The sequence below is a fragment of the Podarcis erhardii genome (genome assembly GCF_964252035.2).
Source record: "Podarcis erhardii genome assembly, chromosome: 12".
Taxonomy (NCBI): domain Eukaryota; kingdom Metazoa; phylum Chordata; class Lepidosauria; order Squamata; family Lacertidae; genus Podarcis; species Podarcis erhardii.
In genome coordinates, this window is record NC_138513.1 from 10,849,818 (window position 1) to 10,869,263 (window position 19,446).

The 19,446-nt window shown below is 45.2% G+C and overlaps 1 protein-coding gene across 1 annotated transcript in view; it reads right to left on the reverse strand.

Annotated features, from left to right (window-relative positions):
• Window positions 1–5,544: 5,544 nt before the first annotated feature.
• SHH (sonic hedgehog signaling molecule) overlaps window positions 5,545–19,446 on the reverse strand; it is a 33,007-nt gene continuing 19,105 nt past the window's right edge. The window contains exon 3 of the mRNA XM_081834473.1: window positions 5,545–7,493. Within this exon, the coding sequence (XP_081690599.1) occupies window positions 6,790–7,493 (704 nt within the window). The 3' untranslated portion in view covers window positions 5,545–6,789. The remainder of the gene's footprint in view (window positions 7,494–19,446) is intronic.

Genomic DNA, 19,446 nt, shown 5'->3' on the forward strand with positions numbered 1-19,446 from the left:
CCCCCCCCCCCATGATGTCATCTGCACACAAAGATGCTCTGTCAAGGTAAAGTGAGCCTACACTTTCCTCCATCATTGCCCCTCAGTGTGGAGGAATAGACTACAGGACTAACACACTTGCCTCCTGCTGTTGCCAATGCGTGTTGACAAATTGGTTCCCCCTGTGTTGACGAAGGAGTATTTCGCGTGTAGATGCCATGCAGTCCACCCAAGGTTTAATCTGGGTGTGGGGAGAAAGTCCCTGCAGACACACCTCACATTCCTTGCATATTTCAAGCAAGATCACGAGGCCCTTTGCACTTCCAGGCTACTTCATATCATCTGTACACGTCACCTGAGCCATAAATGGACGCTTTGAGCCTTTGCTCCTAAAAGGTCTCAAAGAGAATTGGAAGAGGGAGGCCTCGCTCGGGCCACCCAAACAACATGTCGTGCTTAAGAATGCAACGTCTTTGGATTATTCCAACACAACTGGGTGAAGAGGATAGCTTTCAAACTTTTCACGTTCACCCTAATTACAAGCAGTAGTTGAACATACTGGTGTTCATTTGAGTTTTGTGACTGAGAGCTGGTGCCTTCAGCTAAGAGACTGGACTGGTTTAAATCTTCCCTCTATAGTCAACTCACTAGGGCAGAGGTGGAAAAATTGAGCCCAAGGTCTGAACACCCCTCGCCCCAGTCTAAAGTGGTACCTCTGGTTGCGAACGGGATCCATTCCGGAGGCCTGTTCGCAACATGAAAAGAGCGCAACCTGGAGTGCCGTATCTGCGCAGGTGCACGGTGTGATTCAGCGCATGTGCGAAGCGCGATTTAGCACTTCTGCGCATGCGCGAGTGGCAAAACCCGGAAGTAACCCTTTCCGGTACTTCCGGGTCGCCGCGGGACGTAACCTGAAAGAACGTAACATGAAGCAAATGTAACATGCGGTATAACTGTCTGTGGCTCTCTGGCCTCTGGCCTCTCCTCATGCCACCCCCTCATGGGCTCTGCTTTGCACCTTCCTTGAGTGACATGATAGAAGTTTATAAAAATTATGCGTGGCATGGAGAAAGGGGATAGAGAAAAGGAATTCTCCCTCTCAGTAACGCCACCAATCGTGGCTAGCGAATGAAGCTGAATATTGAATGATGAGAGACAGGCACAAGAACCTACTTCTTCACGCAACGCATAGTTAATCTATGGAACACTCTCTCACAGGAGACAGTGATGGCCACCAAGCTAAAGGTAAAAGGACCCCTGACCATTAGGTCCAGTCGTGGCCGACTCTGGGGTTGTGGCGCTCATCTCACTTTATTGGCCGAGGGAGCTGGCGTACAGCTTCCGGGTCATGTGGCAAGCATGACTAAGCCGCTTCTGCCGAACCAGAGCAGCGCACGGAAATGCCGTTTACCTTCCCGCCAGAGCGGTACCTATTTATCTACTTGCACTTTGATGTGCTTTCGAACTGCTAGCTTGGCAGGAGCAGGGACCGAGCAACGGGAGCTCACCCCGTCACGGGGATTTGAACCGCCTAGGCTCCTAGGCTCTGTGGTTTAACCCACAGCGCCACCCGTGTCCCGGCCACCAAGCTAGATGGCTTTCAAAGAGGGTTGGACAAGATCACAGAGGAGGGAGCTATCAATGGCTACAAAGGCATGATGGCTATGCTTTGCCTCCACAGCTAGAGGCAGTAAAGCTTCTGAAGACCAGTTGCTGGAAGCCACAGAGTGCTCTCGCGTTTGGGTCATGTTTGTGGGTTTCCCACAGGAATCTGGCTGGCCACAGTGTGAACAGGATGCTGGACCAGATGGGCCATTGACTTGTTCCAGCAGGCTCTTGCTAGGCTATTATAACTGTCTTTTGCCGGGCTGGAATGTCCCATTGAACTCTAATAATACTTAGGCATGCCCAGATTGTAGTCACAGAGGAGTGTGTGTAGCTAACCTCAAGATAGCTCAGTTGGTAGAGCATGAGACTCTCGATCTCAGGGCTGTGGGTCCGAGCCCCACATTGGGGGAAAGATCCCTGTATTGCAAGGCGTTGAACTAGATGACCCTTGTGGTCCTTTCCAGCTCTACAATTCTATGATTCACTCCTGTTAAGAGAGGAGGGTGCACTGTTCAAAGGTAAGATGTACATTTATTGTTCTGCCCACTTTTGCACTTGGCCCACTCCAACACGCGGGTGGTGCTGTGGGTTAAACCACAGAGCCTAGGACTTGCCGATCAGAAGGTCAGCGGTTCGAATCCCAGTGATGGAGTGAGCTCCCGTTGCTCGGTCCCTGCTCCTGCCAACCTAGCAGTTCGAAAGCACATCAACGTGCAAGTAGATAAATAGGTACCACTCCAGTGGGAAGGTAAACGGCGTTTCCGTGCGCTGCTCTGGTTCGCCATGCTGGCCACATGACCCGGAAGCTGTACACCAGCTCCCTCGGCCAATAAAGTGAGATGAGTGCTGCAACCCCAGAGTCGGCCACGACTGGACCTAATGGTCAGGGGTCTCTTTACCCTTTACCTTTAACACCTGGAAAGTTGCCCAGAAGAGAAGTTGGCCTTTGTGCTTCAAAAGATCCCCCACTCCTTCACTAGAGTGTCTTAAGACTTAGGCAAACCATGTCTCCTCGTACAGTTACACCCCCCCCAACACACACCACTACTGCCACTAGCGAGCGTCACTTGCTTACTGGGCAGTTACGCAGAAGAGGGACTCAGATTAAGATTTGACCATTAACATGCTTTATAGATTGTGAGTATTGTTATCTGATAAAAGGGGGAAGCTTTCCATGCACATTTACAGGCAATCTTGTAAAAGCGGCTCGGCAGGTGGAGGTAGCGGAAGGACAGATGTTTTTGTAGCCTAGTTGTTTTGGGAGCCTATTCTTGGTGTACTCTTTCCGTACACTTTGTCTGAGTGCCAGTGCAGTGCTGTGGTTAAAATGGTGGCCTAAAACCAAGGGGGCCTGGTTTAAATTCCCAACACACTGTGACCTCTGACGTCTTGCTTCTTTTTGGCCCTGCCTGCCCCACAAGGTTACTGGGAGGATAACAATGGGATAAGCCCTGTGTGTGCTGGCATGAGCGCTTAAATTAGTCCAAACCTCTACTCACTGCTTGTAATTACTAACTGACATCCTAGAGTTGTTGTGAAGATATCTGGAAAGAATTCCACAAATGTCACTTTGCTACGATGGGTGCTAGATATTGGGGGTGTTTTGTTTGCACATCTTGTAGTGTGCAAAGTGCACATTTAGTGCTCCTGCATCTATCTATGCCTGTGCTTTGCAGTTTGGAGTAGTTCTGGTGCATAAATGCATGAGTACTCATGCAGATTTTTCTCCCCTTCTCACTCATGGATTCCAGGATTTGTAGCCATGGTTTGAGCACCCTTGAAATGTCTTGGAAGACGGGTGGTGTTATGTAGAGAGCAGAATCCTAGAACAATAGGATCCAGAATGCAGCAGTCTGATTGGTCCACAGGAGCCACCCAATCCAGCTCCAGGTGGCAGTGAATCAGCGACCTGATTGGCCTGCCGGAGCAGCCAATCAGACTCCTGGATGAAGTGAATCAGCCACCTGATTGGCCTGCAGGAGCAGCCCGGAATTAGCCAATCACACGGGGCCCACTGTGTAAATAATGTATATATAGCTAGACATTTTGGGGAAAGTTTCATTCATTGCTACTATGAGCTGAATAAAGAGCATGAAATTCACACTCGACTCCGAGTATATTTCAGGTGGGATGCAAACCATATATGAAATGAAGAATGAAGATCACAAAGGATCAATGACCTACTTACACATACAGTAGATTATGCAGGAGTATAGATGACTTCCATTAGTGGAAAGTATATACACGGCTTCTAAATCAAGGTTGGAGAAACTACAGCTCTCCAGATGTGGCTGGACTCCAACTCCATCATCCCCGACCATTGGCCATGCTGGCTGAAGCTAGTGGGAGCAACATCTAGAGGGTCAGATGTTCCCCATTCCTGCTCTAAATAGTGGTTGTCTCTAGCCCAGGAGGAAATGTGATCTTCAAAGTTAAATTTATGTCTCTTGCTTGTCCATGGTATGGTCTGCAAGTCAATCTATTATGGTCAATATGGTGCTTCTTGAAATCGCTTAATGCTTCAAAGTGGATTCAGGAAGATTATACCAGTATAGCTGATAACGAGAAACCTCTAAGGTGCCTATTTGCAAAGACATTAGGGAGGGAATTATCAATCACTTACAGAGAGAGAGAGAGAGCGCACACCCCAAAATGTACATAATCTAAACTAAGTTTATAACCTCAGATGTATTAACATTCCATCAACAAAGACTTTACAACCTTGATGATATTGACACATCACCAGGTGAAGGGAGAATGATTTTAACAGGCCTAAAGGCCATCACTTAGTTGGGAGAGAGTTCTCAGTTCCCCACTTGAAGGTGGGTTTACAACCCTGAAATTACTGGCAGACTCAAAAGCCATGTGTGTAATAGCACACACAGTCTTAGTCAGAGAGGAAAGGAGAGATATGAGTCTTGCTATGGCCTGTTATTGAACTGAGGTCCAAAGGTCCTCTTCAGTGTGAACTGAGGATAATCCAAAAACCCTCCTTCATAGCATGAACTCGGGTTCAAATAGCACAGTACATTAAGCACGTGGCTTCTGCCAAACCACATGACAAATTCCTTCTTGGTCCCCATAAGATTTAGGGACCTTAGGGGAATCATTGGCCATCTGAAGGCAGCCCTGTTTAGGGAAGCTTTTAATGTTTGATGGCCTACTGTATTTTAATATTTTGTTGGAAGCCGCCCAGAGTGGCTGGGGAAACCCAGCCAGATGGATGGGGTATAAATAAATAATTATTATTATTATTATTATTATTATTATTATTATTATTATTACAGATGTTGCTGTTGGATTCCAACTTCCATCAGCCCCAGCCAACATAGCCAATGACCAAGGATGATGGAAGTTGGAGTCCAGCAGAATATGGAAGACCCCTAGTCTAGGGCAATATCTGCATCTTGATAGTAACCAAAACACAATTATTTGAAATTCACACATCTCCCAATCAGTTCTCCAGCCAATCAATGTGTGCAAAAATGTGTATATCTGGATAAAAAGTGTGTGCGCAAAGGAATACATTAGTGAGCATAATATAGAAAAAGAGCATTGTGCTAGAGGAAATGGCTTGCAGAAATGTGTGTATTAGTCAAAATCACATATAAAAATGTGTACATTGGAATAAATGTGTGCTAAAATACTGATGAATCTTCATGAGGACTTTTTAATTATTATTTTTTTAAAAAAAATGCAGATGGCTGCAGAAATTTAGAGAAACTGAAATTGAGTGATTCATCCATCCTCAGTTACCTAAAGATCAGAGATTTTAGCACAGCTCTGAAAATGGCCACGGGAGTGTTCAAAGGTGTCTACGTTATTTGAGAAGGTGACTAAGTAATAACAAGAGAGCTTTGGCCATACAGCAGCCCTTGGAATGGTGATGTCAAATATTCACATTTTCCTCCCTCAACAACAGTTTAAAAAGAAAAAAACAATGTGATGCACCAGGAATCCTTTGTTATTATATACTAACCAGACTGTGCATGGCACATTTTATTTCTATAAAACTATTAAAACTATTACAAAATATTCAAAAATACATTTTAGTAAATTGACAGCGGTTATTTATCAGTTTATTAATGCAAAACATCCTTCCCCCCCCCTCCTCTGTACAAACTATTCTCCATTGCCACATAATAGCCAACATGTGCGCTTTTTAAAAAATATTTTCTCATAAATTTCTTCTTCTTGATTTTGAAGGTAAAAATAAGAGAGTTTCTCCCCCACCTCCCCAGTTTTGCAAATGAATTAAGGTGTGTGTAACAGTCTTGCGTTCCAAGAGTGTGGTTGAAAAGGGGTGGCTGTTATATTTTATACAAAGCAAAATATTTCCAAAGACAATTAGAAACAATACAGAAGCTGACATTACATTTGATACTATTTAAATTAAAATAATATATTCTTATATTTTACACTATTTCCAAAAAAAATGAAATGTGACTGTTAAGTATTGATCTCTCTCTCTCTTTAAAAAAAATTGAATTTACAATTCTGTGTATAAAAATATAATTTACGGACCCCCTCCCGCCCTGTCTATGGAGTAGTATGTCTTTCGTTTGTTCCAGGACTCGCTGTTGTAGAAGAGCAAAGCAACGTACAGATGGGAGGGACAGAAGTTTTACTTTTGGAAAGCCTGGACGTGTGTCACACATAGAAAAATAGAACTCTGTGCACTTTTGCTTGGCCTTGCAAAATAATTTTCTTCTCCCCGTTGAGTGTACAGTTCACATGATAATAAATTATCAAAGAAACTATTTAAGGCTCTTGAAGGTCGGGTTCATATCCTTTAAAACATCTATTTCAAAATACCAAACAAATAAATATCCAGGAGATGAGGACAACGAAACAATCAAACAGACAACAAAATAGAAATCAAATAAAAAATATATATATTTCTCAACTAAACTGGGGGGGGGGGGATATTCCTGGGCTCTTCCTGCTCCTTAAAGTCTACTTTGGACTGTCCTACTATTATTATTATTGTTTTAAAGTCTTTCATTCTCTTTCTTTCCTTCTTCATCTTAGTTTTCTCCCCTCCCCGCCCTTTGTACTATTTTCATCATCGTCATTGTTCACTTGCAGGCCATTTTCCCATGGTAAACCATGCTCGAAGTGGCTCACAACACCAAGAAGTTTACTTAAGGTGATTCTCTGTTCTTATGACAGGTCAAGGTGGGGTGTGGAGAGCCGTCCCCCTCAGCTGGCCATGCCCAGTGGGTGTATCATCTCAGAATCCAATACCCAGCGGCCAATGTGGTAGAGGAGGCGGGAATACCAATGGACTCCTGCTGGGGCGTCGTCCAGGGCAGCGGCTGGGAAAAGGACCAGGGAGGAGAGGCCGCTGGGGTACAGCATCGCCAGGAGAGCGTGAGTGACTCGGAAAGGGGCAAACGCCCAGTGGGCCCAGCTATGCTCCTCAATGACCGCATAGCATGACGCCAGCACCTGGTTGATGAGGATAGTGCCCTGAGCAGTGAGCGGGGCGTAGGCACCCAAGGCCTCTTCCTGCAGGGACACGCTGCGCACCTCGGCCTGCAACAGTGTCTGGCTCCCTTTGCCCAGCACGTAGACGCGTTGCCCTGGCTGAACACGGCTGGCGAAGACAGGCTGGGGCTTGGAGTGGTTCTGCGGCGGGGCCACAAAAAGCAAGTGAGCTGCTGTGAGCAAGAGGCGCGCCCGGGGCCGTCGGGTCTCGATCACGTAGAAAAGCTTGCGAACGGGAGGCTCCTCCTGGTCCAGGAAGGCGAGGAACTCGCTGTAGAGCAGCTGCCCTTGCACGTCGGCCGCCAGGACCCGGTCTCCAGGGTGGAGGTCCTTCACCAGCTTGGTGCCTCCTTGCTCCAGGTTCACCCAAGCCGATCCAGGGAAGCAACCACCCGATTTGGCCGCCACTGAGTTCTCTGGAGGTGGAAGAAGGGAAGGAGTGTTAGAAGAGAGCAAGGGCACCAACGAGAAACAGAATGAATCAGGACAATTGTCAGGGACCTATCAAAATCCAGATCCTGAATCTTACCAGGAGCAGGAGGACAGTATAGATTTGGAACAGTGGTTTGCAGAGGGACATAGTTCAGAAGGCAGAAGCTGGGAAATACTGGATGGGGAACAGCTAGGAGACGAAATACTGGGGGAGAGAGGGTTAACAGATTCACAGTCTCTGGGCAGCTCTCACCCACCCCTTCTCCAAAGTCACGGAGAGCTCAGAAAGTGGCAGAACAGAAAGCACAGAGGGTACAAGCTCAGATTACAGGATGTAGGAGTGACGTAGATTTATAGGGACAGAAGTGGGTGGAATCCTTAATTGGGAGCACCACCATTCTGAGTGCCACGGGGAAGGAAGCTGGTTCCCGGAAGCCTGACAACAACAAGCAATTCCTAGCAACAACACAAGTGGAATTTGGAGTTATCAGGGATACTAAAGTGCCGCCACCCTGTATCTCTCTAGCTCCTCCTTTCGCACAATTTCTATGACATCACATGGTGCAACGCAGTTGAATTTACAAGGAAGAGGGGCCTGAGAGACACAGGCTTTTGTAACTCTCTAGCCAATTGTTCTGATATAGCGTGCACCAAAGTCAATAGTTTCCTCTCAAATTTGGCTCAATTTAAAATAAACATTGGAAGCATCGGAACTAATTCTACTGTGGCTTCTCTAATAGTAAGATGGTGATGAGAATAATAGTAGCAATGTTGTTGTTGTTCCTGCTGCTGCTGCTGCTGTTGTTAAACTGCCTTTCAACGCAAAGTTTCCCAAGACAGGGTACAAATATTCCAATAAATCACAACAACAGCATTAAAACAAAAATATATTACTCAACAAGATGGCGACAAAGCACAGCTGAAGATATTTCCTACAAGATAGCCTGGCTGCAAGCTTTTCTGTCCCTCAAAGCCAGAAAAAAGAGTTTCTGATGCTCAGGCTATGAGAGCCAATTCTTACAAATAAAAAATGGAACTTTCCACACACAAGTGTGCAATATCAGCAGGGGTACCCAATATTTGCAGAAGTACATAAATTCTGTAGGGAAGGAACCCTAAAAAGTGGGGGAGTCTAAAACCTCCCCACAACAATTCTATCTTTCTGATAAATCAATAAAATAGATATTTTGAAAAATGAGGGCCACAGAATGCTGACTAATGGCCGGAGGATCCTGAGGTCAAGCCACACTTTCTCCCTCTAGTCAGCCCTGCCTCCCACCCTCCTTGAGTGTTTGTGGTTGCCTGGAATGTGTCCTTGAACTCAGTAGTGCTTCCTGGTGCTGAGGATGGAGGAAAGAGACGGGTGTGTGTGTGAGAGAGTGTTTGTGTAGAAACCAGCCTACGGTTCACTGGAAAGAGATACATTGGCTGCTCAGCTCACTTTTGCCTCCGGTAACACACACCACTTGGTGGGAAAGGTGCCCCAACTGTGCTCTAGACTAAACCGCTGGGGGAAGTCCAAAGGGTGGTTAGATACAGCCATCCAGGGACTCAGCTACATTAGTAAAGAAAAAGCATTTTATATGCGTTATAACACCGTGACACCAGATGGCGCTGTGGGGTTCTGTCTTTGGCCAACATAATATATCCCACTTTGAGGTTTACAACACATTTTCCTGAAACACTTTCTGGACGTCTTCTAGATCCAGCCCAGCATTGCCCAAAGCAGCTGCCACCACAACCAGAGCGCACCACGACACACTGACCCAGCAGGAGGCCCCACTGTTGTCGTTTTGCTCAGGGCTCCCGTCAAACCTGGAGCTGGCCCTGGGAAGGACTGACGTTTGGGACGAAAAGGGCTTTCTGGCAGCTCACTATGAGAATTGGGCTGACTCCTCCTTCACTACTCTTTCCTGAAAATGGTCCCTGACTAAGAGTATTGCCATTCAGTCCCCCCCAGCAGAGCACGGTCATCCTTTTGTGGCTGAGGCAGAGGCTCTGTGCGACTCCGACAAACGCACTGTGCTGGGACCTGTTGATGGCATTTTACCATTGCACTGTGGAGAGTGTATTAACTTATGGTCTGTGTGTGTGGTTTGGGAGCTGCACGGCCAGGGAAAAAACAATGCTTTCCAGGGTTGTAAAGACTGCAGAGAGAATAACTGGGTGCATTCTTCCCAGCTTAGATCAAATCTATGCTGCCAGGTGCCATAAGAAAGCGGCAGAGAGAGATTTGATCAAAGAGGTTGCAACCTATTGGGGGGGGGTGTTGGGGGGGCAGCAGAGAGGGCAACAACAACCCAAAAGCCAGAATTATCTGACTGTAACTCTGAGACAAGTGTATTTTTGTATTTTAATAAATATTGTTAACGTTTTTAATAATGCAATGTCCCTAAAGGGTTATGCTTAATGCCAAGACCAGGGGAGGGGGGAGGGGAGGGGGGAGATGGAGAATTAAAACCACAACCATATTTCCAAAGGTTTTGGGGACCCAAAAACTGGCCTGCAAAGCTGGAATCAAGGTGGGCAATTTGGGGATGGGGCAAAATGGGAAGCCTAAAAGGTTCATTTCAAAAAGCAAAAAGGGAAAAAAAAGTATTTAATATTTTTTAAACTGTCAAGTAACCTTTCCTGGAATTAAATAAAACCACTTCAAGTGCTAGAGAAAAAAAGAAAAGAAAAGAAAGCGGCAGAGATAGCGCAGGATAGTACGCACCCCGGAAATGATCTCTTTCAGCTTCTGCCTTCTGGAAGAAGGTCTAGGGTTATAAAGACTAGGACTAGTTGCCTGAGAAACAGTTTCTACGCTAATGCAATTCTGGTTCTAAACGCAGCATAAGAGGTCTCTATAGTATAGTGTATTTTAAAATGGGGCTTCAGAGTTTTTAGGGGGGTTTTGAATGTTTTGTGTAGTTTTTCAGTTTCATTGTTCTGCATGGGACAATGACAATAAAGATATCGTCTATCGTATATACGGGCCAGTGGGCCTTCAGGTGGCCCTGCAAGCAGATGCCTTCACTTTGGCCTGCTGCTTATTCACCTTGCTGCTAATCTTGCACCAAAGTGGAGCTGCTTCTGCAAAGCTCCCTCTCCTCCTGGCTCGGGTCCACGTCTGCTCCTAGATCACTACTTGTAATTATGATTCTAATACATTCCTAAGTGCAAGGGAAAATCCAGGGTTTAATTTGAGTAGGGATCAGCCCAGGAACTTGCCTTGAATGCCAGAGGAATAATTAAGAAGGGAGTGCTTGGAACGTGCGTAAGGAAAGCCTCGTCTCTTCACCACTGGACATAGGCATTAAATATCTCGGGCTGATTATTTCCTGCCTGTCCTTTTTGTATTTAAACGCTCGGTGCCTAGGTGAGACTGGGAAAATCCCAGCAGCAGCCACATTACTGATTCTCAGAGCTTGCTGCCGTCATTTCCCACAAACCTCTTACTGCCACAACCGCAGCCCTTCCTGCTTTTATCCTCACTGGTACGTTGGAACAGGCTAAATCAGGCATCCCCAAATTCGGCCCTCCAGATGTTTTGGGACTACAGTTCCCATCATCCCTGACCACTGGCCCTGTTAGCTAGGGATGGTGGGAGTTGTAGTCCCAAAACAGCTGGAGGGCTGAATATGAGGATGCCTGGGCTAAATGCTAAATCACCAGCTAAATTAAAATGGGTCAGAATAGCCCATGGTCTCCCTCTGCATATCTGGGGTGAGGAGACCAGCTTTCAGATTCAAGAGTGTAGCTCTGAGCCTTGCAACTACGCCTCTTTCCCCCCCCCTTTTTTTTAAGATTAAATGCTGGGAAAATCCCTACCGTTGGCAACAATGCCGGGCTGAGTGGAGGTGCATTATAATGCCAGACGAGGAGTTTCTAGCAAAACATGCCTGCCTCCTTCCCAGGACAGGCTAGGAAGCTTTGAAATCTAATCTCCCTCCCGCCTTGTTCCTTTCCCACCCGTGCATGTTTATACACCTGCTCCCTTACCTATGAAGTTAGCACGCATCACAGTGGAATGAAAGAAGGAGCAGAGAAAGTCTTCAGGGGCTCTCCCTTCTTCTCCCTTTCTCAGCTGCCCAGATGCTACTCACACAAAGTGATTACAATGAAAAGCAGCGGGGGACGGGAAACCCCACCCAAGGCAGCGTTTTGCCCCTTTTCCTTTTGTCTTTAAAGTTCGCACATTGGAGACACCTGCCCCGGGGTTGCCGGTGTAAGGTGTGCGATGGGGACACAGATTGGCTTTCACTTGGAATGGGAGGACCTGTCAGTTTGGCTTCATTGATGTCTCTTGTTTTCCCACTCTTAAGCTCAGCTCATTTCTGCAGCAGTTCGCAACTCGTGAAAATTAGCCAGCATTTTAGTGTTCGTATCTTTGGATGCAGGTGTCCCCATTAATAACATTTACCCACCCCATTTTGAAAATGTTTATATTTTCCCTATTTTAGCAACTCTTTCATATATGCCCTTCGCCCCGTCATACACGCATTTTTGGGTTGAAGAACTGCATTGCAAAATTCAGGGAAGTAAACGTTTCTAAGGATGGCTGCATTTTGGTGCTGTGGGCAACTTAAAATGTAAAGGGAACTGAATGTCTCTCCTATCCCAGTCTTGAACTCAAGGATGTCCTTCTAAGCAATGCCGGATTTATGCATAAGCTAAATAAGCTATACTTAAGGCCCCACTCTCTTGGGGGCCCCAAAAAAATTAAAGGCAAAACAACCTGGATGTACATTTCCAAAATATAAGATAAAAAACAAATAAAATAAAGCCTACATACAACAACAGTGTTTTGTGTTATGTAGGCTCCCGTGATGTAAGTAATGGGCCCCGCCTGCTCGCCTGCTCCCTAAAATATCACTGGTTTGCTCATTTCTATATATAGGGTGCCTACACGGGTGGCGCTATGGGTTAAACCACAGAGCCTAGGACTTGCCGATCAGAAGGTCAGCGGTTCAAATCAATGCGATGGGGTGAGCTCCCGTTGCTCGGTCCCTGCTCCTGCCAACCTAGCAGTTCGAAAGCACGTCATGTGCAAGTAGATAAAAAGGGACCAATCCGGCGGGAAGGTAAACGGCGTTTCCGTGTGGTGCTCTGGTTTCACCAGAAGCTGCTTAGTCATGCTGGCCACATGACCCAGAAGCTGTCTGCGGACAAATGCCGGCTCCCTCGGCCTATAGAGCGAGATGAGCGCGCAACCCCAGAGTCGGTCACGACTGGACCTAATGGTCAGGGGTCCCTTTACCTTTACCTTTTTACATTCTGCATGGACTTTGCATTCTGCGTGGACTTTTCAACAAGTACGTTGATAAAATACATATTTTGTTATGTGCAAATGGCTTTAGATACCTATTAGGTCCATAAATTACCATATAGCATATATTCAACACAAAAAACAGCGACAATTTGTTGTTGACAAAGGACAGCTGGACATATAAAGGGCCCCATTACCTTCAGTAGCCTAGGGCCTCATCAAACCTAAATCCAGCCCTGCTTCTAAGGTTGGGTTGCCACATTTCTACGCAATGGTGCTGTCAAGGAACAATCGTGAAGCCGAAGTCCTGAGCCCTACTCAGTAGGAGAGCAGGACTCACCACATTCTCGAGTTCAGTAAGTGAAGGAAAACACATCAAAAGGGTGGGGTTGGGGTCTGTACAGGAGCATTAAGTCCAGAGTCTAAAATCAGCTCACTTAAGCTAGAGTTTATAGACAGGGTTTCAAGTCCAGGGATCCATTTATTTTCCCCCTCCCTCAGTTTAATATTTTATTATCATTGAATTAAGAGTTGCATGTGAATGGATATGATGAATCATATCAAAAACAGGCCCCCGGTGGCCGGAATTTGTTGACTGAACTTATATTTTAAAATGTCTTAACAGCAACAACAAAAATTCAATGCTTAACACTGTCTGTCTTGCTCTGTGCATTTTTAAAGATTATAATCAGAAACATGTACATTGAATAGGCCAGTTTTTATGCTCATAAGGTTTAACCTAGTTATATAATGAACATATTCCCTCACAGTGAAACCCTATACATCTCAACTCAGGCGGGTCAGAGCAATCCAGACTCCCTTATGGTGGGCTGGAAAGCAGGAGGGGCACTGGAAGAACCTCCCCACCTAAAAAAACACCACGGGTCATTTTGAGAGGAGGAGGGACTGAATTAGCCCTGGATCCCAAGCTGATTTAACTGCAATCAAGTCAAAAGGAAACACCAGGTGAACATGCGCCCTACAACTCTTTTTTAGAGTTCTCAGTTTCAAGTCCACCAAGAAATGTAAAAAGGGAGAGAAGATGGAAAATGCTCAGTAATTGTTATCAGACACACAGGGTATCTGATTGTGGTGGTGTCATGTGTTGTAGCTATATTTCAGCTTTAGCAATGCTTTCTAAATGTGCATCTATACATATGAATGGGCAAATCTATCCTTTTTCTGAGCCATGCATTCCATCTTTTGCTAATGGAAAAGTGCCCCCCTTAGTTAGCCTTCCACACTATCCCCCCACCCCTATAAGCACCCTGCCATGCTCACAATCATAGGGAGCTTTTCAGCTAAACCAGGCACAGGCAAACTCGGCCCTCCAGATGTTTTGGGACTACAACTCCCATGATCCCTAGCTAACAGGACCTAGTGGTCAGGGGTGATGGGAATTGTAGTCCCAAAACATCTGGAGGGCCGAGTTTGCCTATGCCTGAACTAAACCCACTGAAATGAATGGACATGACTAAGTTAGGTCTATGAATTTCATCAGGTCTACTCTGAGCAAAACAGAGCTGAATGCCACTCACAAAAATCAAAAGGGGATTTTTTAAAAATTTCCATGAACACTTCAAGCGTGTAGATAGTGATCTTGAAAAATCCACCCTGAGCCAAGGAAACATTTGTGTGGGTGCTTTGGTCTACCAAGTGGGTAATGTTTGGAACAATATCAAGGGCACCAGTTGCTGCTGATTATTATTGTTGTTTTTTAAACCAGAAATGTTCCAATTCTAAAATGAAGCCCTAATCTTTAAACAAAAACTGTTATGTCACAAATTTAAAAACGTCATTAGAATTCTATCCCGCCTTTCTTCAAAGGTGGCACACATGGTTTTCCCGCTCCCCATTTTTCCCTCACAACAACCCTGTGAGGTAGGGGGGCCTAAGAGAAAGTGACTGGCCCAAGATCACCCAGTGAGCTTCAGGACTGAGGATTTGAACCCTGGTCTCCCAGGTCCTAGTCCAACACTTTAACCACCACACCATATTTGGGTTTCATGCTTGTTTCTGAACACTCCTTAGCCGGAACATCCATCTGCTGGCCTCACCTCAGCTATTGCCCTGCTTGAATGGCCCATGGCCAAGAACAAACGCTTTGGGCCAGGTTTCCCGAATGCCACTGGGGTCTGAGGCCATAATATGTTCATGCAGGAGATTTATCTTCCTAAACAGGCTGAGCACATATGCCCTGCCCGCCCACCCCTTCTGTCAAACAAACAGTTCTTTGCACATGCAAAAATCCATCCTATAAACCGGGGGTCACCAGTGCTGCACTTGCAGATGCGCCTGTGCCTATATAGACCTCAACTGGTGCCCACAGGACCCACAACCCCACTACTTTCCCCACTGAAATTTATGCTCAAAAGAAGACTTCTTTTGTAGCTAACAGAACACTCTTTTCAAGCACTTCCCCGCTAGCTGCGGCCTACTTGCAATTGGGCTTTAAAGAAACCCATTCTGTCGACTCCAATAGAAGACTATTCAACTGCTTGCTGTCCAATACTTACACACACACACACACACACACACACACACACACACACACACACACGGTTTTGCACAAGACTCATGTTTGCCTTTCCATTGCCCAACAAATAAAACTATACTGCTGCCATACTTCCTGTGGCAGATAATATACATGGGTGACTGTTGGAATCAAGGAAGTTTGGGAGGGAGGATTGATGAGGCAGGAGGATAAAAAACAAATAAATTTGCTGTTTATTCTTCAGAACAACTCATACTTTAAATAGGTGCCTCCTACTCCACTCCATCAGCTAAATCTGTACTGTGAAAATATAATTTATACATTTGTGGTTCTGTGTCTGTCTCTGTGATTTGTTTTGCTTTGGTTTTGGTAATAATTTTTTATTATCTGTATACAGTGGTACCTCTGGTTAAGAACTTAATTCGTTCTGGAGGTCCGTTCTTAACCTGAAACTGTTCTTAACCTCTTAACCTGAGGTACCACTTTAGCTAATGGGGCCTCCCGCCGCCGCCGCACAATTTCTGTTTCCATCCTGAAGCAAAGTTCTTAACCCGAGGTACTATTTCTGGGTTAGCGGAGTCTGTAACCTGAAGCGTCTGTAACCCGAGGTACCACTGTATTTAATTCCAGATCCAATCTTTATGCATATAAATTTGCTAGGGTGGCCAGTTACACATTACCAAAGAAGAGGAGATGCGCCAGCACAAAAAATGAAGACACCAATGAGTGTAAAATTTGCACATGGACAGGTGACCTCCATCCCTGATTAGTCTGCCGTCCAGGTGCTGAAACTGTTGATGGGACAATTTAAAGCCCTTTGCAAGTCTCCCTTCTGATGGACCTCTATCTATGCAGCAGACAGACCTTCAAATTGACCATCTTCTGATCGCTCTTCAAGATAGAGGATTGACCTTTGCAGATTAGGGCTCCAGTCCTGCTAAAAGTTAAGTACCAAGCAATGCTCCTGTTCTTGTGTAAAATTAGAACTTACTTGGGAGAAAAGACAGCGTCTCCCACTAATATATGAAGTCTACATGTAAAAATCACATCCTATATATCTGTATCTATACAATGCACACACACACCTTGCAAAAATATAGTCTAAACACTCTGCAATGTCTTCAAAGAGCAAAAAGGTGTGGCTGGCCAAATGACCTCAGCAAGGCAACTCTCACCCTAGGGTCATTTTGCCATCTCTATCAGATTTATCTGCCAGATATACATTATTATCATCATCATTGCACCAGGCATTGAGTGCAGCTGTGTGGTAGCTGCAGTAAAAGCATTGACTGTAGGGGCTCCTATTTCTGTTTCAGCCAAAGCAAGCAAATCCATGAGCACCACCTACACTTAAGGACCCACTGAAGTCAATAGACATCCTAAGTCATGCCAATGGTTCTACAGTGAGTAGGACTTAGCTGACTACAACCCTTACATTGTGTGTGTGTGTGTGTGTGTAAGAGCGATAAATTTTATAAGCATATATATGTACATAAAACCTGTGCAACTGTTGCTGGAATAATGTAGGGGCAGTATAAAACTAGGGAGCTGTACTCTGCAGTAGCCACTGAAACTCTGTTACTATGGAAACGCAGTTGCCAGGGAGAAGAGGGACCTTGTGCCCTCGGATTTGCTTCAAACAGCAGACAAAATCTGTGGTCCTCCTAATGGCTTCACAGGTCCCATGTCAGCACACTTTTAATTTGGCTCATTACTGGCCCAGTTTGAACAGGCATATCTCGGCTCAGAGAAGATGAATGCAGGCACTAAAAGGTGTGCACGCCAAGATTTCTTCCTACCCATCTCTGAAATAAAAACCCTATTTATCCTGGTCTGTCATTTTGTGTCCTGTCCTTCCCCCAACCCCAAGCCTGCCTTGTCCCCTGCATCACCAAATCAAGACTGTAAGATCTTTGGAGCAGGGATTTTTGACTGAACGTTCTTGCATTTTGCCTGGACATGAGCCTTTTCACTTTCTTGTAACATAAGGCCAGGCCCAAGCTAAGCTGACTGTGTTCGTCTTGAGCTGACTGACTACGTTTGTGTTGAGCTGATTCTCTTTCAATACTGAAGGGCAGGAGAACAAAGAAAATAAAGAGTCTTCTGTCTCTCCCAGAACCTGAAGCCTCAATTCCTTCTCATAAACGTCAGCCAATACCATGTCTACTGTAATATACCAACTTCCTTGGACATATTTATTGCCTGAAACAATTTAACACCTTTCTCCAAAGAAACCAAACATATTGGGTGGGTCTCTGGCTCAACCCAGGAAGTTAAACATCAGAGCTCAAACAAATGCTTTTCAAGCTCAAACAAGGAGCAGTTTTCAAATTCAGATTCAAATGTGGGTTTTTGTTTCTTGCTGAATACTTGTATTCAGCTCAAAAACCTTTGAGGACTTTCTCTTGCTTACAGACACCCCAAATTCACCCAGGGTCAAGCTACTCTCTCACGGAGGACACAGCAGCCACCCCCAGGGATTGTGAGATGAAATCCCAGTTCCTTAGAAAACTTGGAGGAGATACTTAACCTTGTGCCCTCAGTATAGCATTGCTTTGGATCAGCATAGTTCACATGGGCCAATTTGACAACATAAAAAAAAAAAAATCCTTAGTATCCATAGGACCAGGAATAATAATAATAATAGTAATAATAGTCCATCACAAGTTCTCCTTAGTAATTATTCATGGTCAAAGCAGATCTCCAAGGAAGGTGACAGATACTACAGTTTTATGAATGAGGAACTTCCTCAAGGTTACACAGAGAGTTCATGGATGAAAAAGGATTTGAACTCAGCAAGCCTCCCTACTTCAAAGTCAACACTCAGTTTGTTGCAAGAGTTGGACAAGAGAGAACATAAAAAGCACACCATGATCCCAAACACACTTGTTTGGAAACAAGTGTTTTCCCCATGACATAGAGATACCATTTCCATGGTGCCACTATTGAGTACTAACGCACTGGGACTTTCAGAAATAACATGCACCAGGATGTAGTTCTTTGAAAGGCCACCACAGGATGATAATTTTAAAGCATCTGGTGCCATAAACACTTCCTATTCCTGGAACTGTGCCTCTCTCTCCTACTTCAAAAAACCCAACTCCAAACCCACATTTTCTGCGTAACCTTTGGCACAACCAAGTAGCCACTTGTTGAAACACACCACTTGAATGAAGCTCACAGACCACTGGTGGTCCATGGACCACAGTTTCAGAACCACCTGGATCAGCCCATTTGCTGGCAATCTAAATGGAGTCATATCACAAGTCAGAACATTCCATCCAAGGAGATCTGGGTTCCAGCTTCACTGCTATGTTTAAAGCTGCTCTTGGCTGTGGGGTAATTTGCTTGGACAGGTGAAGAATGGTGGTAGCCAGGCACCAGAGGGGAGCCTCATGAACAGTTAGCAGCTGCCAGATCTTTTCTCAGTCAACTGGAATGAAAGACTCAAAGGTTGCTTAACACCCCAAGAACTGTACCATCATCCTTGAATGTCATAGAAGCAGCAACCTTTCTACACCAAAGACAAACAGTGCAATCCTGTAGGTGTTTACTCACAAGTATGTTGCACAGTGTTGTAAATTGCTTCAGGACTTTTTGTTGTGGGAAGTGAGTCACAAATTTAATAAACCAATAAATAAAAACGGTATTCAGTGGGGCTTATTTCCAGGGAAGGGGCACTGCTCTCAGTAGGTATCTGAAGGACTTGAGATACATGTCACATCTGTGACATTGTCACAAATCTATACAAAAATTGCACGTGGTTGCAGGTAGTTTGGATCTTACCAGAATTGCACTTTGCAAGTGCATCCAGACTGCAGAAAAATATTAAAGGGGAGGGAAGCAGGCAGATTTGGGACTTGAAACAAAAGATTGTGGCTTTGTTTCCATGTAAGTGTGCGTAGTGTTGCAGTCTTAGACTGACTACTCCATCTCCCCAGAAATCTTGGTGAGTCAGGAAGAGGAAGAGGAATGACTAAGGGTATCAGTTAGAGAACTATCAAGTACTTCCACAAAACTACACTTCTCACCATCCTCTGGGAAAGCTGTTGCAGTTAAACTGGTATACATTTGGAATTCAACAATGAGTTTCAAAGGGTGGGCCAAGAAGACCCATCTGAAGATTGCTGGACACCCCAGACTCTCAGAAAACAGCACCAGAAGGCAGGATGTGGGCATAAGTTGCCCGCAC